Below are 20,070 nucleotides of genomic sequence, written 5' to 3' on the forward strand. Positions count from 1 at the left end.
TAACAATAGTGTATTTCAGTCTATCTGGAAAAATGCCCTGTTTCAGTGAGCTACTACATATGTGGGTGAGAATCCTACTTATTTGTTGGGAACAAGCTTTTAGTACTCTGTTTCAAATGCCATCAATTCCATGTCAGCTTTTTCTTGTGAGTTAATTTATTATTTTCCTAATTACAGTAGGAGAGGTGAGTTGAATTTCAGTTTTATCAAATTGCATAGGTACTGCCTCTTCCATATACTGCCTTGCATTTTCTAATGAATAGCTGGATCCTATTTTATCTACAACACTTCAAAATGATTATTAATAATGTTTTCTAATTCTGACTTCTTGTTAACAAACTTTTCATTGTGTTTGATAGAAATCTGGTCTTCCTGTGCTCTTGGTTGCCCTGTTTCCCTTTTCACAGTAGTCCAGATTGTTTTAATTTTATTATCAGATGTGCTAATCTCAGACATAATGCACATACTTCTGGACTTTTTAATAACTTTCCTTAATACAGCGCAATAGTTTTTATAATGTTTCACTGTTTCGGGATCATTACTCCTTCTAGCTATAAGGTACATTTCCCTTTACTGTTTACAAGATATTTTTATCCCTTTAGTAAGCCATGGCTTTTGACATGGTTTCTTACAACTATATTTCACTGTTTTCAAATATACTCACAAAGGTACACCTCATCCCAGTCTAACTGTTGCAAGCTTTCCCTAAAATTTGAAATTGTAAAATCATTCATGGAACATGCTATTTTGGAGGGCTGTTTTGCATTACTGTATGGAGCTATATCATATACTGTAATTAGCTGTGCATCATGATCAGACAGACCATTCTTAACAGGAAAAGTTTTTATTTGATTAAATTTATCTTGCTCTATGAAAATGTTTTCTATCAGTGTGCTGCTTTCCTGTACCACCCGAGTAGGAAAATCAACAATTGATGCCAAATTGAAAGAACCAAGTAATACTTCAAGGTCAAGCTTTCTGTCGGACTCTTTCAGAAGATGTATGTTGAAATCCCTACAAACAATAATTTGCTTTGACAGGTAGCACAACAAAGAATCCAAGTTTTTCAAAAATAGTTAAAAATTTCCGAATCGGGACCTATACACAGCTACAATTATGAAAGTGCCATTATTTAGCTTAAGCTCAAATGCACATGCTTCTATAAGTTGCTCTATAATGTCTCTACTTACATGTGCTGAAAGCTTATATTCACCTACGTTTACCATTTCCATAGCTGTGACTATATGATGTTCAGACAGGTATAGTACATTTATTCCACCTTCAGTTTCTAAATCTTCTAAACAAACAAGAAGATCATCTACTTTGTTTTTTAATCCCATGATATTCTGATACAATATATTAACATTATTTTTCACTGTGCTTTTATGTGAATCTTGTGACATACTAACATTATTTTTCACTATACCGTTATGAGAATCTTGTGATATTTTCACATCTCTAGCACCTGCCTCTCTAAATTTCTCATTAAGCCTAATTTCAATCAATGTAGAATGACTGGACACTAATCTTAGCCTAAAAAAAAAACTCCCATGAGTTTCAGTGCAACCGCCCTCCCCCCCTTAAAGATTTTGCTACCATCCCAGCCAGTTTACCCTTCCCTTCCCTATTGAGATGCAGGCCATGTCTTATGAAGTCCCACCTACCAATACCATCAACAGATACCAAACCTGTGCCTGACAAAGTAGCCTTCCAAAGCAGCTGATCTAGCTCCATATTGACCCTCCTGACGGGCTGTTCAGTTGGGGCCAGTCATACCGCATCAGAGCAGGAACCAAGCCGACATTTGTATGGTTCGTTGCAGATGCTATTTTTACCAGGTCACACTCAATATTGTAGCCCTGATCCCTATCAATACTGTTTCCGGTCCACCAACTACCACAACTTGATCCTGCTTTGTAAAACCCTTGCACAATGAACCTACATTCTCTATCACATGGCTAAGACATGCACTGGGCTTGAAAATACTTGTGATCTGGTACCTGTCACCTAATTTTTCCTGCAAGATCTGGCCCACACCTCTTCCATGGCTGCTACCTAACAACAGAACTTTCCTCCTACTTTGTACTTTTTTTGCAACAGTTGGTTTCCTAGTGAAATTCTGGTGAGTGCTCACTACACTTACATCTACTTGAGCCTCTTCCTTAGTTGACTGAGGTAGCAGAGCAAATCTGTTGTTTGTGCCAATGATGAAACTGTTTGATACTGTTCTCTTTCTGTGGCCCCTGTTCCTTGCTACCACTTCCCATCTGTCTTCACCCTCCTCCCCCCTTAACCTCATCAGTTCCTCCGTAGCACTATCCAGTTTAGCCTGAAGGGCTCTAATCTTCCCTTCCTGTTCTGCTATTTTCCTATCCCTTGAACATAATCTGCAATACCATGGAAGAGAGCCATTTACTTCCCTGATTCCCATGCCACTACATTCACCCCAGTGTAACCATCTGCCACACAGCTGCACAGAGCCCCAGAACTGATTTTCCTATGGCAGCTCAAATATTTCTCGCTCATGGTTGTATACAACATTTTTTATAAAATTTATCTAGACAATAACAGTAATATTCTATTAACTACAGATCACAAAAGTAGCTTAAGTTATGTGGAACACTAATATACATGTATACTATTAATATAGTAACATAATGAAGTTAAACTAATGTCCAAAATCAAAACTTGTATACCCGAAAAATTAGATTGTGTATGTACGATACGTACTTTATGTGTTTTGAAAGGAAACAAAGGATAGAACTTAAAACCTGTACTTCGCTAAATAGATACGGCACTATTAAATATATGTGTGATGAAAACAACGTAACTTCTTGACTTAATGCTTAAAGAATATATGTAAACGTATGTCTAAAGTACACGGAAACCGGCTCTTATTTTATGTTTTTGTTTCTTTCCAAGAAATACTTTGAAACAAGTGAAACCTTCAGTAGATAATATAAAACAGACTCTAATTAACTTTGTTGTGGTGTAATATGAATTTAATTGACAGTTATTATAGAATTACTGACTTATCTTCATGAGCTTAATATTCAAGCATGTGCGATCTGTGCCAGTGCTGCCAACATGTGTTTTCTGTATTTTAAGCTCAAGCAAGCTGTTTGTCAGATGGTCACATTGCTGATCATTTATGAATGTGGCTGCCTAAGAGGAACTAGTCAGTACTACTTTTGGTGTAATTAAATTTGCAGTAGATTAAAGACATTAACAAGAAATGATGCCTGAGTTTACAGTTTATATCCATATGTCTCTTCATAAAACCTCTGTTGCAATTCATATATTCATGTCTTTGTCAGGCATTATCATGCATATTGTTGTTTAACTTTCCACCATTCTATGCACGATTCAGCTTTACTTGTATTAGAAACCCACTGTGTTACAAAGCCTGTATTCTGAGTTCCCAAATCACATAATATTTGGTAATATTGTGGTTTGAGACTGTGTGTCATTTGTTTACTTGTTTATTGGCCACCTGCCAGTTTTATTATAAAATTTATTTGTACATACCATTAACATTATTTTTTAGCTCGTTGGTGTCATTACTTACTTAAGAGTCTTATTCATATCTTATCTCTCAAAACTCGTTTTCAGAAAGTCGGTTGATGAGTTTTGTGTTTCTGCATTTTTTCTGTTGCTGCAGCATAACAACTCTGAATTAAACCAAACATTATTAAAAAAATTTGTCACTTCATTAACTAGTAAGAAAAATATTGCCAGGGGACTGGATGATGCAATCATTGCCAGTCTAACCTCATTGCGTTTATGGGGAAGTGAAGAATTTGGATTTACTACTAGTCTTGCAGAACATGTGCTGCACAGCAATCACATTTAGGTTTTTGAGAGACAGACATAGGTTTTGACTCTTTTTGAATAGACTCATGAGTACTACCAGTAACATCTAACAAACAATATATGTTTTGTTCCTTTTCTTAATAATCTCTAGTAAAGATACCTCTCGATTTATTCAATTGAATTTTTATGGCTGTCCTCAGAAAAGATTTACAGTGACATTGATATTCAAGAACTGCACAAGTTCTATACTTGCTCACTTGTTGGAATATGAGTTGATAGTTGCATCTATAGAATCGTGAGATGGCAGGCATAATATATGAATGCAGTGAGTACGCAATGAGTGTATGAATGCAGTGAGTACCAGAAGGGTAGCAGTCTGAGAAAACATGTAAGATGACTGTCACAGACAAAATCACATGGCTGTCTAAGAAGAGCTCTTCATTACTTCTTTCAGTGTAATTAGATTTGCAGTTCAATAAATATATTAACAGTAAAAGATGCCTGAATTTATAGTTCACATCCATATGTCTTTTTATAAGAAGCTCTGTTGTAATTCACATGTTGCATGTCTTCACCACAGACAAAATTGAAGTACACTATTTGTTTGGAGAGAAGAGATGAAATCTGTGGTCACATATAAATGAATAAGTGTAGTTTTTAGTAAGTCTATGTAAGAACTGATTGAAGGGATCATCTGCAGCATAGAAATTATCTAGACGAATCTGAGGAGGGACTAACATCTATGTCATGAAAACATAGGTGCCATGATGATGATAGTATTAGTAGTAGTAGTAGTAGTAGTATTTATTCATCCTTGGATCATTTTGTACAGCAGCATGGACATGTCACTTAGAAGGACACTGAATGTAGATTGCGTAACTGGAAACAAGTTTTTTGTCCTAATTATGTACAAGTACAATGTAAATTGTATATTCTATCTCATCGCTTGTCAATGACACCACTTCACACATTATTTTACTCTTCAGTTATTAGCACACTTCAACAGCTTTTGGAATGTCCAATGCCTGAAACAATCAAAACATGGAAACCGTACCAGATCAGTCTTTATATAAAAGTCATAGTAAAACATGTGTATAAGTGAACTAAATGACAAAACTGTGTGAATGTGAATAATTTTTGTATTACTTGCTGTAAAAACTATGAGATATCATCATCATCATCATCATCATCAAAACTTTCTTAAATATATCTAACAATGGAAAGTCCAGGATGGAATAACAACAGTATTATGAGAAGGATAAATTTCTATCACCATATAGAGTCGCAGAGAGGACCAACATAAAGCCTGCCATTCATTCAAGCTTTTGGGCAAAAGGCCTTCCTCTGAAGTTGAAAAACAAACACTCATTCACACAGGCACAACTCACACAAGGATACTACTGCCTGTGGCCAGACTGCAACAGCACCTGCTGGGAGAAGCAGTCTGGTGTAGGGTGGGTAGTGGGTGTACGGAAGTGGCTGGTGCGAAGAGAGGGAGGGGAAGGAATAGCTGGGCAGGGGTGGGGGAATGTGTTGTGCTGCTTGTGGGAGCGTACAGGGACATAGTGGAGTAGGATAGGTTTGTTAGGTGCAATTGGGAGGCTTCGTGGACAGCAGGTGAGAAGGGAAGGGGAATGGAAAAAGGAGATAAATAAGGCTAGTGGGTATGTTGGTGGAATAGAAGGCTGTGTAGTGCTGGAGTGGGAGCAGGGAAAGAGATGGGTAGGTGAAGGATAGTTGCGAGTTGTGCTTAGGTGAAAGTGTGTGTGTTTTCTACTTCAGAAGAACCCCTTTTGGACAAAAGCTTAAATGTATGGCAGCTTTTTTATTTGTTTGTTTGTAATTCACCATCCTCTCCTAAATTCAGAGCAGGAAAAAAAATTAGTACACCTTTTCAGAGGTTTCTAATTCGATCAAGATTTATTGCTGCAGCAGTGCATATGGAGTACATGAAATGATTACATTTACAGATCAGTAGCACAAACAGTCTGTGGTACCAAGTATCTACCAATGCTGAAACACACATGTTAGTACATGTTATAGCCTCCATGGGCAGCAATGCTGCCAGTGCCTCTGGCACCCATCGTACGGATGGTGAATGCTGTCCTTGGATACATTACGCAACGTCTGCTCGACCCATTCACATAGTTCGGTAAGAGTTGTTGGTTGCTGAGTTGGTTGAGTCACTTCTTGTGCCATCATACTCCACAAGTGTTCAATTGGAGACAAGTCCAGATATCGTACTGACCAGGGAAGTTGCTGCATGTCCTGCAGAGCATGAAGAGTTTCACTGGCAGTGTTGGTGAACATTATCCTGTTGGAAGGACACATCACCTTCCTGTTGCAAGAAAGGTAAAAATATGGATCTAATAACATTCTACGTGTAGCAAATGCTGGTTAGCGTCTTCTCCACACCCCAGACCATAAGGCTTGGGGTAGAGCTGCGTTTCTTGGACAAATACACTCTACAAGACTGAGTTCACCAGGTCTACGTCGTACTACGTGCAAACAGTCGTCACCTGAATGCAAGCAGAATCTGCTTTCATCGCCAAAGACCACAGCGCACCATTCAGTCTTCCAAGTGATCCTCTGATGGACCAGTCAAGTCGTGCACGTCGATGCTGTGGCATGAGAGGAAGATCGGCTAGAAATGTGCGTGCTCGTAGTCCTACTGCTAATAACCGGTTCGCAACAGTTCGTGTTGACACATCTGTGCTCACAAGCACTCTTATCTGTGCTGTGATAGCTGTACGATCTGCCACTGCTGCCCTTACAATATGACGATTCGGATGGGCATCTCTGCTGCACGGATGTCCAGAACCTCATCTACAGGTATGAGAATGTTGATGTGACCACTGATATCAGCATCGTTGCACAACTGACACAGCATATCCAACTTTTGTAGCAGTTCTCTGAAACGACTATCTCATCACTCAGCAGACCACAATTTGACCCCGTTCATACTTGTTCAGTTGAGTTGGCTGTAGGAAGCACAAATGCATCTCTATGACATGGTTGTCTGTTTGCTTCGTGTGTTTGCAGAACACTGTCTGCAAGCTTTCTTTATTAAAGGACAGACTCAGATGGCACTCTGGCAACTGTGCGACTATGCTACCTGTTGGTGGATGATTTTGAAACCATTACTAGTACATCTAATATTGCCCAGGTGGCATGTGCCATCATCAGATCAAAATTGAAGTCATCTTTCCAGGTGTACTAATTTTTTTTTCCAGCAGTACTTAGCTAATGTTTTTACATTCTTTGTTTCTACAGCCAATACACTGGAGAGTGTTATAGGTTTATACAGCTTGTTTCTTTGATACAGAGCCTTTGTATGTACTTCTCCATGAAAATTGTTCGTATTTCTAGTTTCATAATTGCAACCTTTGTGTATGCACAGTCCTACAAGTTCAAAATCATAAGTTTTAAAAATTATTCCTGCATGATTCAGTATTTGGATGGATTACTAGTTTCAGTTCGCCATCTTCAGATCGTAAAACATTTTTGATTAGTGTTGGTGCCATTACAGCTTCACACATCATTAAAATCTTTCTAAAAATGACAGCATCCATACATGATATAGTTGAAAGCAGCTTCTCATCGTTTTGACCAGTATAATTGAACGATGGTCATAAAGCATGTTTCTCTCTTCAGCCTGCCCAGTTTTCTCCCTTTTGCACCATGACCCTCACTACTTGCCCTGAAACTTGAGCCATGATTGGTTGCTTCAAAGTAACTCTAGCAGTGCTGTGTTTGACTCTGCTAGCATTCAACTAGCTATGTGATCAGCTGCAGGGTAATTTCTTTGGCCAAACAGCAAGGTTGCAATGTAAATGTAACAAGGCTGTCAACGTACAGGGAGGTGTGATGTGCCAGTAGCGAACAGTGAGATGCCAGCAGTGAGGTTGCAGCATAAACATAGCCTTACACTCTGCAAGACTACATCCCCATTCACTACTCTCCTTGTCATTAATTATCACCTCAAAAAAATCAGTGTGCAACAATGAAACGCGGTGATGATGGTTGGCCTTCTCTGCATATCTGCCTATTGGTGCAACACATTTTTCCCAATGACAGATGACTTGGCAGAGACCCAGGTTTCACAAGCCTTCATTTTGCACCTTGAAAATCACCTCATCCTCATTTATGAACTGCTTGCCATGCAGTGGTTTCTTCATCCAAGGACAGAAGATGATGTCACTGGGTGTCATATCAGAGGGATGGGGTAAGGCAAAATATGATAGCCCTCAGAAACAGCAGGTGTGACTTTGACTTGAGCATAATAAGCTGGAGCATTGTCACGGAGCAAAAACACCCCTTTGCAGCTTCCCATGACACTTCTTCTTCGGAGACTCCGGTAACCTCATCAGGAAATTTCTGTGTTATCCTAATCTATTAGCACCAATCCCTAGCAACACAAAAAAACATTCAGCATTACCTTGCCTGATAATGGCTGGATCTTAACTTGTTTGAGAGTGATGTTTAAGCCACAGGTTTCTGCTGCTTTCTTTGCTCCTCTGTATCGTAGTCATAGTGATACACTCAGCAGTTGCCCATGGTGATTAAGTGGCTAAAGTAGTAGTCTGGTTTGGTGTAACAGAGCTGCAACATACCCACTGTTGCCGCAGTTCAGTAGGCTTTCTGAAAGGGTGGGAGCAGTTGCAGAAACCAGTGGGCAACAATCTTTGTTATGTTTGAAATGTCATGTAAGATGTTGAACTCTGATGCATAACTGATCTTCACTTTCTCTGCCATCACATCAGTGGAGATATCCAGGTCTTCTAGCCCCAGCACATGCACTTCTCTTGTGATTCCCTGTTCTTCACAGAGATATGGCCTGCTGTTTCGTTCTTTGTCATTCAGACTTGTTTGACCACACTAGAAGCATCTCCACAATCTAAACATTGTGTCATATGATTGTGCATTGTTGTTGTACTCTTTCACCAACTCAGCATGGATTGTTGCAGCATTGTTCCCCATCAAATGCAGAAGACAAATTGTCACACAGTATTCCATTCTATCAGTGGGCTGTACCACTTTGTTTTGGCTTCTGTAGCAGGGTGCTACGGTAGCATGGCACATGTACACCTATGATGTAATGTATTCTAAGCTAATTGTTTGCTCTTAGAGATGGAAGAAAATCCTTCGCCGGCCGCAGTGGCTGAGCAGTTCTAGGCGCTTCAGTCCGGAACCGCGCGACTGCCACGGTCGCAGGTTCGAATCCTGCCTCGGGCATGGATGTGTGTGATGTCCTTAGGTTAGTTGGGTCTAAGTAGTTCTAAGTTCCAGGGGACTGATGACCTCAGTTGTTAAGTCCCATAGTGCTCAGAGCCCTTTGAACCATTTTGAAAATCCTTCTTATTTTTTAATTTTATAAATAAATTATGAACAAATTAAAGGTATATAACTGAGAATAATTTAAATGCAAGTTTTATATGTTTCATCACTTTTTCAGTTGATTTCTGTTAGTGTATTATGTCCTACATTTGTACCATATTTTTGTGACATCACTTTGTGAAGTTCTCGTACAGGTATGTTAAATACTTTAATATTAGTTGTGATACCGTGAATAAAAGTTTGACTTGTGCAGAACACATTTATTAAAGAAAATGGCTGGTCTCTCACTATACAAAAGTGTTACCCTCGTGGCCACCAAGGCCACAATGCCTGCTCCTTGCTCTTAAAGACTGTTCCAGCGCCCCTTGTCTGACATCACATCCACTAGCCACATAGGATGCATTCACTACAACATTGCAACGTAAAATATATCTTTGACTACATAAGTAGCTATTTACTCTATTTAAGTGGAGGCTATCACTTGTGTTGTCACAACTTTATATTGTTTTCAAATTTTTTATCAGAAAAACAGCGAGAGTTGCATCTTGCTGGTGGAGGGGGGTGGGGAGGGGGGAGATAAAAAGTAATTGGCATAAATCTGTGCTCATCAAAAACTAGGTTGATGAACTTCTGCACTTACGACACTTCGAGATGACAATGTACTGACAGTCATGTACATCTAAATTTTAAGTTAAAACAAGTATGCTGTTTTCAACAAAACAGACTTTAAGACCTTTTCTTTCACAGCTACAACAAGAACGAGTCGGGACCAGATTGGAGACACAGCTGCCTCTTTCAAATGAGCTTCTGAATGAGTCTTCCACAATTCAGAACGCCAAACCAGTTCCTGCTGTTAATAATGGTGGTCCATACAGTTCTGGATTGCCTACGGATAGCGTTGCAAGTGCACACTCACTCCCTAACTTGGTGGTTCCTTCAGCGGCTCCTGTTCATACTCTCCCTCTTCCTGTACCAGTGCCAGCTCCACCTCCTCCACCGTCTTCCGTTGTGCGATCACCACAAGCACTGAATAACCAAGTACCACCAGGAAACCGCGCCAATAACTACTGGGACAATTTCCGGAGGTAAATGATCAAATCTGAAAAGTATTTACATTTACCGTTGTCTTAGTATTTTTTGCACACCTAATTGCCATTAGACTGATATTTCTGATCATTTTCTGATATGCAAAAATTGTATACTTCAGTTTTATTGTCGAAGTGTAAATGATCCTTAGGGTTTATCTTCTTCGATATGCCAATATTTTCTTGTATAATATTCATGTCTCAGGAATATTTATTGCCATTGTACCTACCAGTATGTTAAGAAGAAAAGAATGTTTTAAAATATGCAGTCTTGTTATTTTGTTCATCCATAAAGTGTAATTTACTGAAACTAAGTTGAAGATGGATATATTATCATCATTCAGATGTATGCATTAGTTGTCTTAACAAAATTGTATGTATATTTCAGGCGATTGTTGTGTTAAAATAATGTCATATTGAGTACCAGATTTTTACCTGGTCATGTTTCTGAGAAGTAGCATTTAGCAAATGAGTCATCTTCATATCTGTCACACAAGGAACCTATTTTAAAACATCTGCATGTTGCATCCTCTTAATTTATATGTGTAATTTGTACAGCACCCAGTACATTCGCAAGTTTTCTTGTACATTCATAGTTGCTCTTGGAGGGAGAATTGGAAACTGTGTTGCAATTCGTAATGGGACAACACTGATATCAAAATGTTGTATGTAGGCTCTGTTAAAAACTTGAATTACATTCTTATACTGAGTGTAATTTGTTTCAAATAAAGTAAAGCATGGGAATGGAGTAACTTTATCCATTGTGTCAGCCTATTGTGCTATAGACTGAGATTTTCCACAAAACAGTTATTTCTTCCCAACTATCATTTTGACTGGAGTGACCTAAAGGTGTAGAAATTACACCAGAGGTCATATTTTGATTAGACTGTTATAAATATCTATGTACTGTACAACTGCTAATTTCATGATGTATCCTAAAATTGATTTTGAAGTGGAAGTTGGTACCACCTGGCTTTGAGATGAATCAGTATTACAGAATAAGACACATTAAGTAAATTTCTCATATTTACCCAGTTCTGCAGAATCCATGTGCAGGACTGTAACTAGTAAAAAGTATAGAGATCTTACAGTAATAATGTGTGTCTCTTCATCCAAGTTGATTCTATGTGGGAAAGTAACACAAGATATTGATTCTGTTTAGCTGCCCTTTACATACTTCCAGTAGTGTACTTGAGTTGTAGGTGCTCACCTTTAATGTTTTTGGGCAACTGGTTATTTATTTCAGTGAGAATGAATGTTTAAAATTAATAATTGAAGGCAATTTACTCATTAAAAATGAAAGCCAAATATCCCTTGTCTGATGGGAAGACGTAATGAAATGCAGAATGCCTTGGTACCTTTAGTTTTCACTGACTATTCTCAAATAAAACAGATGAAAAAAGATAAAAAGAGGTTGATATGCCACTCAGAATGTGGGGCGAGAGACTCCTGTGTTAAGTCAAAAGAAAAAGAAGTGGGTTATCTGCAGAATACTGTGTGTGTGTGAAATTCACAAATCTCAACTCAGATTCCAGAACCTTCTTTGACATTTTAGTACTTCAACATGTTCTGTTAAACATTCATCTTTGGTTTGAATGGTCACTCCTCCCTTCTTCCAGAAGAAAGTTAATTTCAATTACTGCAAAAGACATAACTTTTGTTTTCCTGAATTATTGATCCATTGTGTTCTGATTATTACAATTGTGCAATTTTAAGGTTTTCTAAATTGAATTTTTCTGGGTGGCATATATCAGTGTAGTCACTACAATTAGTACTGAGTTGTGCAGTTCATTCATACAATAAGTGACAGTTGATTATGTTGCTTGCTGTTACTTACCAGATATTTTCAGGGAACTTCCATGGTACCAGAATTGTATGTTGTTTCCCATGCTTAATTGCAAAGTTATGGAAACATTGTTATGTCACCAGATTCATGTAGAACTGTTACTCAGTTCACAAAGTTAACACAAAGGTTTGGCATGGCAACAGATCTGTCAACATTTAGCCCACATGTAAACTATTTTTCTACTGCGTATACCTAAAGACGGGTTTTAGAAAACATGAAGTGTTTAATATAAAGCCAACTTTTTAAATTTGTTAGGCATATTATTACTTTGCACGCAATTTAGTAGTATACTTTCTCTGTACAGTGATGCCCACACTGAATCACTGTAAGTTACTGCCTTTCAAATGTTCTTCTGTTCTTTTCAATATTAATTACTTTGTAATTATTTTCCCCTTCTGAACCACTGATGTATTTGGGTTGATTATTTTAATTAAACTAAGATTATATTTTTTCTTGGATGTGTGGAAGGAATACAACCAAAGAAATATATGGTGGTAACTTTTTTTTGTGGTTGAAACTATACACAAAGCAGGGTGTATACACACCAGGACATCTAGGAGGAAGTTTGGGAAAAATGTGGAAATTTTTCATCTGGGAAAAACCCAAGAATTTTACAGAGTTACAGGAAGTTTTCATTGTTCGACCTTTCAGTTACATTTTTGTAATTTTGGCTGATAAGAACAGGTACTGTAACAAAGAATTTTATGTTAGCCTGCTACTGCAGAATAATAGTACAGCAATAAAGATAAATGAGAGAATAACACCAAAATGAAACTCTAGTTGTAAAGAAAATGTGCCATTTAAACAACAAAACACAGTGCACACACCAACACCTGCTGACAGCAAAATGTAGTCTATGCAGTACACCATAACAACAGACTGCTTTCAGTGAGTGTGATGTCACAACTGTTTACGTTTCTTACAGGTCACAGAAAAATATTGTGAATGGTGGTCTGAGAAGTATTACTGTCAAAGTAAATACCCTTTTACACAAGATGAATTATGTTACATGTGAGAGTGTGTAATGAATTTCTTAAGTCACAAATTGTTTGACTCTCATTCAAAACTTAACTCTTTGAGGACCAGCCACTGACAAAAATTTCCAGCCCAGAAGACCAGCCATTTGTGCCATTATTTAAAATGTGCACATATGTGTTTGATATATGTTATTTAAAGGGTAACATGTGCTAAAAGACCAATATTATATGTGAAAGCTTAGCTTTTCTTGTAGCTATACCAATGCATATTAATTTAAAACTGTAACTTTTCCTGTTTGTGTCTTCACGCTACTTAAGTCCTGTTGCTATTGGCTGACTGCATCATGTACCCTAAGCTCTGAATATCTGCTGTCAGTGGCTGGCGAGATCATGTGATATGAGCTATAAGTGTCTGAAAAAAGTAATCTCGATTTCAGTGCCTCAGAAGCTACTGTGCTGTAGCTGACAGAATTCGTATTTATTCTTTTGTAATATGAAAATATGCAGTGTACATGTTGCCATGCATTGTTTTTTGCTGGGTTTCATTTGCTAAAGTGCCAGGAAGTTCTATACCCATGTGACCATGCTGGAGGTAGGTGTGATTGTGCAGCAAACCTTACAATAATTCAACACACTTTCACATATTTCCTTACAAGACTGCAAAACTGATTGTTTCAATATGAATCCCAGAGTGATTTGTAATAAAATCAAACATTTCAGCATCTCCCACAATCTCTCAGAATTCCCTGAGAATTCTATTCTTTATCACACAGTTTTAGCGAAAGATGTTAGTTTAACAAATTTGGTTCTTTTGCTTCTTACAAGCTCATATCACAGTTTTACCGTTGAACTGGCTATCTTATCACTGTTAGTCAAACTGTGTGTTGTATTTTGAAGTTAAGTGGATTCATTAAATCTCAACTCACTTGTGGAAAACAATACTAGGTTAATCTTCTGAAAAATTACCTGGGTGTATATGTAGCAAGAAATAAAATTTCACAGATTTTTTCCTGATTTCCTGCTTAAAAATATGCTTTTTCCGAGGTGAAAATACTCTAATACACTGTACCCCAGGTGGAAATATACTATACCTCAGGTGAAAGTGTTAAGTGACATTATATTTTCCCTCGAAGCTGTAAAATTTATCAATCCATTGAATGGTAAAGGCTTACCTCCAGCATGGTCACAGGCCTCGGGTGCCTCCATTATTTCCTGTGTGTTCTCTGGGTCTAGGTTCCTTTCCTATTGCATGATTGAGAGTGCAACTGGAAGTAATGAGCATGTGAGTATTTGTCACATAGCTGTGGAGTCATTATTAACACAAAAGCAATATGTTTGTATGCTGATTTGTATTTGAACTCTTGCAGTTTATAGGTGGACTTGAATATTCAGGCTTTGGTTCTTTTACACTAATTTCAGGGCAAATTAGTACTTTGCCAACTTTCTTACAGTTTAGGCATTAAATTAACAATGATCAGAGTGTGAAGACCATTTGGTTTGAAACATGCATCTTTGCTGTAAAAGTCTATTGATGTCACTTTCCACAATTACAGCCATTCAAAACGTGTTATACTGATTGACACTTTTACTTTGCTCCTGTGTGGAGGATGCCGGAAGCAGAATCTTGCGACTGACTTGTAGCACATTGGCTGCTGAGACAATCCCTGCCTCCTATTCCTAGAGCAGACACTTTATAGTGTGCAAAAGAAATGAACGTGTAATGGATTAATGTGTCACAGAAGATTATAGTGAGTTGTTAGAAGGATCAGGTATAGCCTTTGCACTTATTTTTGCTAATACTATTAACAGTCACTATGCACAACAGCACACATGGATCAACACCATATTCATGATGACTAGTTTTTGTTATGGGGCACAATACTGTTGCGTAGCTATGGTTGATGCTGAGCGTAAATATTCTGGAGTGGCATGAAGTCAGCCAAATTCCACTGACCACAGAAGGGCCAAATAAAAGTGTGTGATAAGTATGTATTTAAGGTTATCACACAATGACACAGCACAGCAGAGAATAGTGGTGGGCAGTATATTAGTCATTATTTTGTTTGATTATGAGGTACTGTAACTATTTACCAGATGGATTGAAAGTGAGAAATTTGGTTACTGTTCAAATTTTAGAATACTGTGTAAATACGTTCCACCTTTTAATCAGCTTTAGAACAAATTGGTGACATTCAGATGGAACAAGAAAGAAAATTAATCCGGAATTAAATGTCAAAAAAATGAAATAAATCATATCAAATTAATTATCAATGAAATTGTCTGTGATTGTTATCACAAGGATACATTAAAATGTATCCTTGTGATACATTACAATGTGGAAACCCAGTTCTAAGCAAAGAAGGGAAAGCAGAAAGATGGAAGGAGTATATAGAGGGTCTACACAGGGGCGATGTTCTTGAGGACAGTATTATGGAAATGGAAGAGGAGGTAGATGGAGATGAAATGGGAGATATGATATTGCGTTATGAGTTTGACAGAGCACTGAAAGACCTAAGTCGAAACAAGGCCCCGGGAGTAGACAACATTCCATTAGAACTACTGACAGCCTTGGGAGAGCCAGTCCTGACAAAACTGTACCATCTGGTGAGCAAGATGTATGAGGCAGGCGAAATTCCCTCAGACTTCAAGAAGAATATAATAATTCCAATCCCAAAGAAAGCAGGTGTTGACAGATGTGAAAATTATCGAACTATCTGTTTAATAAGTCACAGCTGCAAAATACTAACGCGAATTCTTTACAGACAAATGGAAAAACTGGTAGAAGCCGACCTTGGGGACGATCAGTTTGGATTCCGTAAAAATGTGAGGCAATACTGACCGTATGAATTATCTTAGAAGAAAGATTAAGGAAAGGCAAACCTACGTTTCTAGCATTTGTAGACTTAATTCTGAAGGTGGCAGGGGTAAAATACAGAGCGCGAAAGGCTATTTACAATTTGTACAGAAAGCAGATGGCAGTTATAAGAGTCGAGGGACATGAAAGGAAGCAGTGGTTGGGAAGGGATTGAGACAGGGTTGTAGCCTCTACCCGATGTTATTCAATCTGTATATTGAGCAAGCAGTAAAGGAAACAAAAGAAAAGTTCCGAGTAGGTATTAAAATCCATGGAGAAAAAATAAAAACTTTGAGGTTCGTCGATGACATTGTAATTCTGTCAGAGACAGCAAAGGACTTGGAAGAACAGTTGATTGGGATGGACAGTATCTTGAAAGGAGGGTATAAGATGAACAACAACAAAAGCAAAACGAGGATGATGGAATGTAGTTGAATTAAATCGGGCGATTCTGAAGGAATTAGATTAGGAAATGAGACACTTAAAGTAGCAAAGGAGTTTTGCTATTTGGGGAGCAAAATAACTGATGATGGTCGAAGTAGAGAGGATATAAAATGTAGACTGGCAATGGCAAGGAAAGCGTTTCTGAAGAGAAATTTGTTAACATCGAGTATAGATTTAAGTGTCAGGAAGTCGTTTCTGAAAGTATTTGTATGGAGTGTAGCCATGTATGGAAGTGAAACATGGACGATAACTAGTTTGGACAAGAAGAGAATAGAAGCTTTCGAAATGTGGTGCTACAGAAGAATGCTGAAGATAAGGTGGGTAGATCACGTAACTAATGAGGAGGTATTGAATAGGATTGGGGAGAAGAGAAGTTTGTGGCACAACTTGACTAGAAGAAGGGATCGGTTGGTAGGACATGTTCTGAGGCATCAAGGGATCACCAATTTAGTACTGGAGGGCAGTGTGGAGGGTAAAAATAATAGAGGGAGACCAAGAAATGAATACACTAAGCAGATTCAGAAGGATGTAGGCTGCAGTAGTACTGGCTTTCCTGAGGATTCTGATGAATGTTGAATGCGGAGCAAACAGTGAGCAGCAAATTGAGTCATGTAGCTAACTATGGGAACCTACACCGTGTACTTTGGTTTTTTATGAACATCTACCATGCTTAAACTGCAGTTTGCCTGAGTCCATTTGAATTGCCTTTAAAACTGGACAAATACACAACGGTGATATACATTTCTGCAGGAGATGGTAAAAGTCTAGACAGAGGCTAGTGGCAGGTGGCCTACTTACAAGTATGTATTCGTGCAACAGTGTTGTCGTGCTCACTGTGAGGTATGAAGGGAGTGAAGAGGGTGTGTCAGCTGCTGGTTCGGCGCAGCCATTGAGATGGCGTCGGGAAGACTGTAAGTTTTGAAGCAAGAGACATTGTAACATTTTCACGTCGGTATAGAAGTGAAATTTGATACGTATTTGGCAAAAAACAGTTGCATTCTTGAGTTCCCCTGTAATTACAACCTCAGATATCACAACGTACTCAGAAGAAACAGCAAAACATTTGTAGCAGTGAAGATATGAGTTTCATATCTGTTCTTTTTTGACGATGGTGGTGATAAAAAGTAGTGATACGAAAGACCACAGGTTTAGTAAACAAAATAGGTAGTGAAGATAAAAATTAATGTAAACCATTTAGTTTTGTTTATTTTATTTCTTCTTGTTTTATCAAAAGGTAGACAGTCAATAAATGGCATAAGTTTAAAATAGATATAATGCTAAAATTTTAGGCAGATACTTAATGTCAATAAAACAGTTTGTAATTTTGATTAACCACAATATATTATAAATAATTTTTTCCCAAAAAGCCTCATAACAAAGGGTCATCTTATTTTCATGGTTGTCTCATAATTGGGTAAATACAGTAGTGCCACGGGGAGCTCGAAGGTAGGGCACAGTCATCAGCCATAGGAGTCAGAAATGTAATGCTTGCCGTGGGTACTTTTCTAGCTGCAAAACTGAGCTCAAGGTGCATGACATGGCTGTATTATCTTACCCAGCCAAGACAACAATATGTCTGCACTCTAGGATGCCAGATGTATGGGGCTGCTGGGATCATGCCTGGCATTAATTATGCCCAATCTGAACCCATCGTTTCCATGTTTGCATGACAGTTATGGGATCCTGAGCTGAGTGTGCAGCAATGTTGTGTAACAACAAACCAGAGTCTTGATTGACCACAATTCTGCCACAGTCAAATTCCAATATATGCTGGTGGACATTTCTTATTTTTATATGATTTCACAAAGTAACAACAGTAAAATGGGATATCCAGATGAGAAACTTACTGCGTGATGTTAACTGACTCCTCCCTCTCTTCTTGGTAGAACAAATTCATGATTATAAGTGTAAACTACAATATTTCCTTATATACTGTATTTTGTCCTTGGCAGCGAGTGTTCATCGGAGACAGGGGTATCATCATGAGTGTCAGAGGGAACTGTGAAAGGACAGCTGTTATTTTCAATATTCATAAATAATCTGGTGAGCAGGGTGGGCAGCATTCTGCGGTTGTTTGCTGATTGTGCTGCGGTGTACAGGAAGGCGTCGAAGATGAGTGACTGTAAGGTGATACAAGAAGACTTTGACAAAATATCTAGTTTGTGTGATGAATGGCAACTGGCTCTAAATGTAAGTTAATATGAATGAGTAGGGAAAACAAACTTATAATGTTTGGATACAGCATTAGTAGTGTTCCACTTGACACAGTTATGTCATTTAAGTATCTGGCAGCAATCTGAAGTTGGATGAGCATGTAAGAATTGTAGTAAGAGAGGTGAATGATGGACTTTAGTTTATTGGGTGAATTTTAAAAAAGTGTGGTTCATCTGCCAAGGAGACCACATATAGGATGCTAATACAACTTAACCTTGAGTACTGCTCAGGTGTTTGGGATCCGTACCAGGTTGGATTAAAGGAAGACATTGAAGCATTTGAGAGGGGGGGGGGCTGCTATTTTTGTTACTGGTAGGTCTGGACAACATGCAAGTGTTGTGTAGGTGCTTTCGGAACTCAAATGAGATATCTTGGAGATAAGGCGATGTTCTTTATGAGGAAGACTATTAAGAAAATTTAGAGCACCAGCATTTGAAGCTAGCCACAGAAAGTTCCTACTGCCGCCAACATAAATTTCACAAAGATAAGATACGAGAAAGTAGGGCTCGCTACTTTGTGAGGTTGTGCTGAAATGCTAATCATTAGCATATCCAAGCTGTAGCACACTTCATGCCAATCTGGCATTTGTTGCATATCATGATCATGGTGTTGCAATTTTAATGGCCAGTAGTATACCTCACGGCTTTATTTGCCATTGTGGCTGCATGTTTCTGTGAAATTACTCCCTGATTTCAGCCTTTGGAAGTATTTCAATTTGAAATTTGTGAATGGCATTTTATTATTATTATTTTTTTTTTTTTTTTTCATTCTGATAAGAGGTGGTCTATTGTTGGCATTACCATTTATTTTTGTTTTCTACAGTTGAATTCACAAAGATACCCACCAGTAATTAGTTGTCAGCAGCTTTACGATTGCTTTTTTGTTATTGTAACAAAAGACAAATCCACATCATATTTGGAACTGGTTGGTTACTGCTGTGAACCACACAGATGTTTTGAAACACTTACAAGTAGTCCCACCTGAATAGTCAAATAATACAATTTTTACACTGATGAGCCAAAACATTATGACTATTTGCTCACCGTGAGGTTAAATGCCTTGTGGTGGTGTTGCAGGCAAGTGACTCAAGGAAAGAATGTAAGCAGAAGAGAGATGAATGGGCACTCATTATAGTGAAGATGTGGGCTGCAGATGCAGAAATCCATTGATATAAGAAGTTTTGACAAAGGGCACATTGTTGTGTAGATATAGCTATAAACGAGAATCTGTGAAATGATGAAGCTGATTGCCTGTTGGCATACTGCTGTCATGAGCACCTATGGAAAGTGGGTGAAGGATGGTGAAATAACGAGTAGACCATATGGTATTGGAGACCATGTCTCCTCACAAAATGTAGAGGCCAGAGGATGCCCCTCTGTGTAATCCAGGATAGGCAATGATCTGTGGCAGATCTGATGACAGAGAGAGTACAGCACAGGTACAGGCACAAGTATTTCAGAGCACACCATACAACGGCCATTGTTGAACGCAGAGCTCCAC

At 38.3% G+C, this 20,070-nt stretch overlaps 1 protein-coding gene across 4 annotated transcripts in view; it reads left to right on the plus strand.

The window, feature by feature from the left end:
• The window catches only part of LOC124788117 (pericentriolar material 1 protein-like), a 392,802-nt gene that overhangs the window by 155,055 nt on the left and 217,677 nt on the right, over positions 1–20,070 (plus strand). For all 4 annotated transcript variants that reach the window (XM_047255242.1, XM_047255241.1, XM_047255243.1 and 1 more), the window contains one exon: positions 9,898–10,235. In XM_047255242.1, the coding sequence (XP_047111198.1) occupies positions 9,898–10,235 (338 nt within the window). The remainder of the gene's footprint in view (positions 1–9,897; positions 10,236–20,070) is intronic.

The sequence above is a fragment of the Schistocerca piceifrons genome, chromosome 3, assembly GCF_021461385.2.
Source record: "Schistocerca piceifrons isolate TAMUIC-IGC-003096 chromosome 3, iqSchPice1.1, whole genome shotgun sequence".
Lineage (NCBI taxonomy): Eukaryota > Metazoa > Arthropoda > Insecta > Orthoptera > Acrididae > Schistocerca > Schistocerca piceifrons.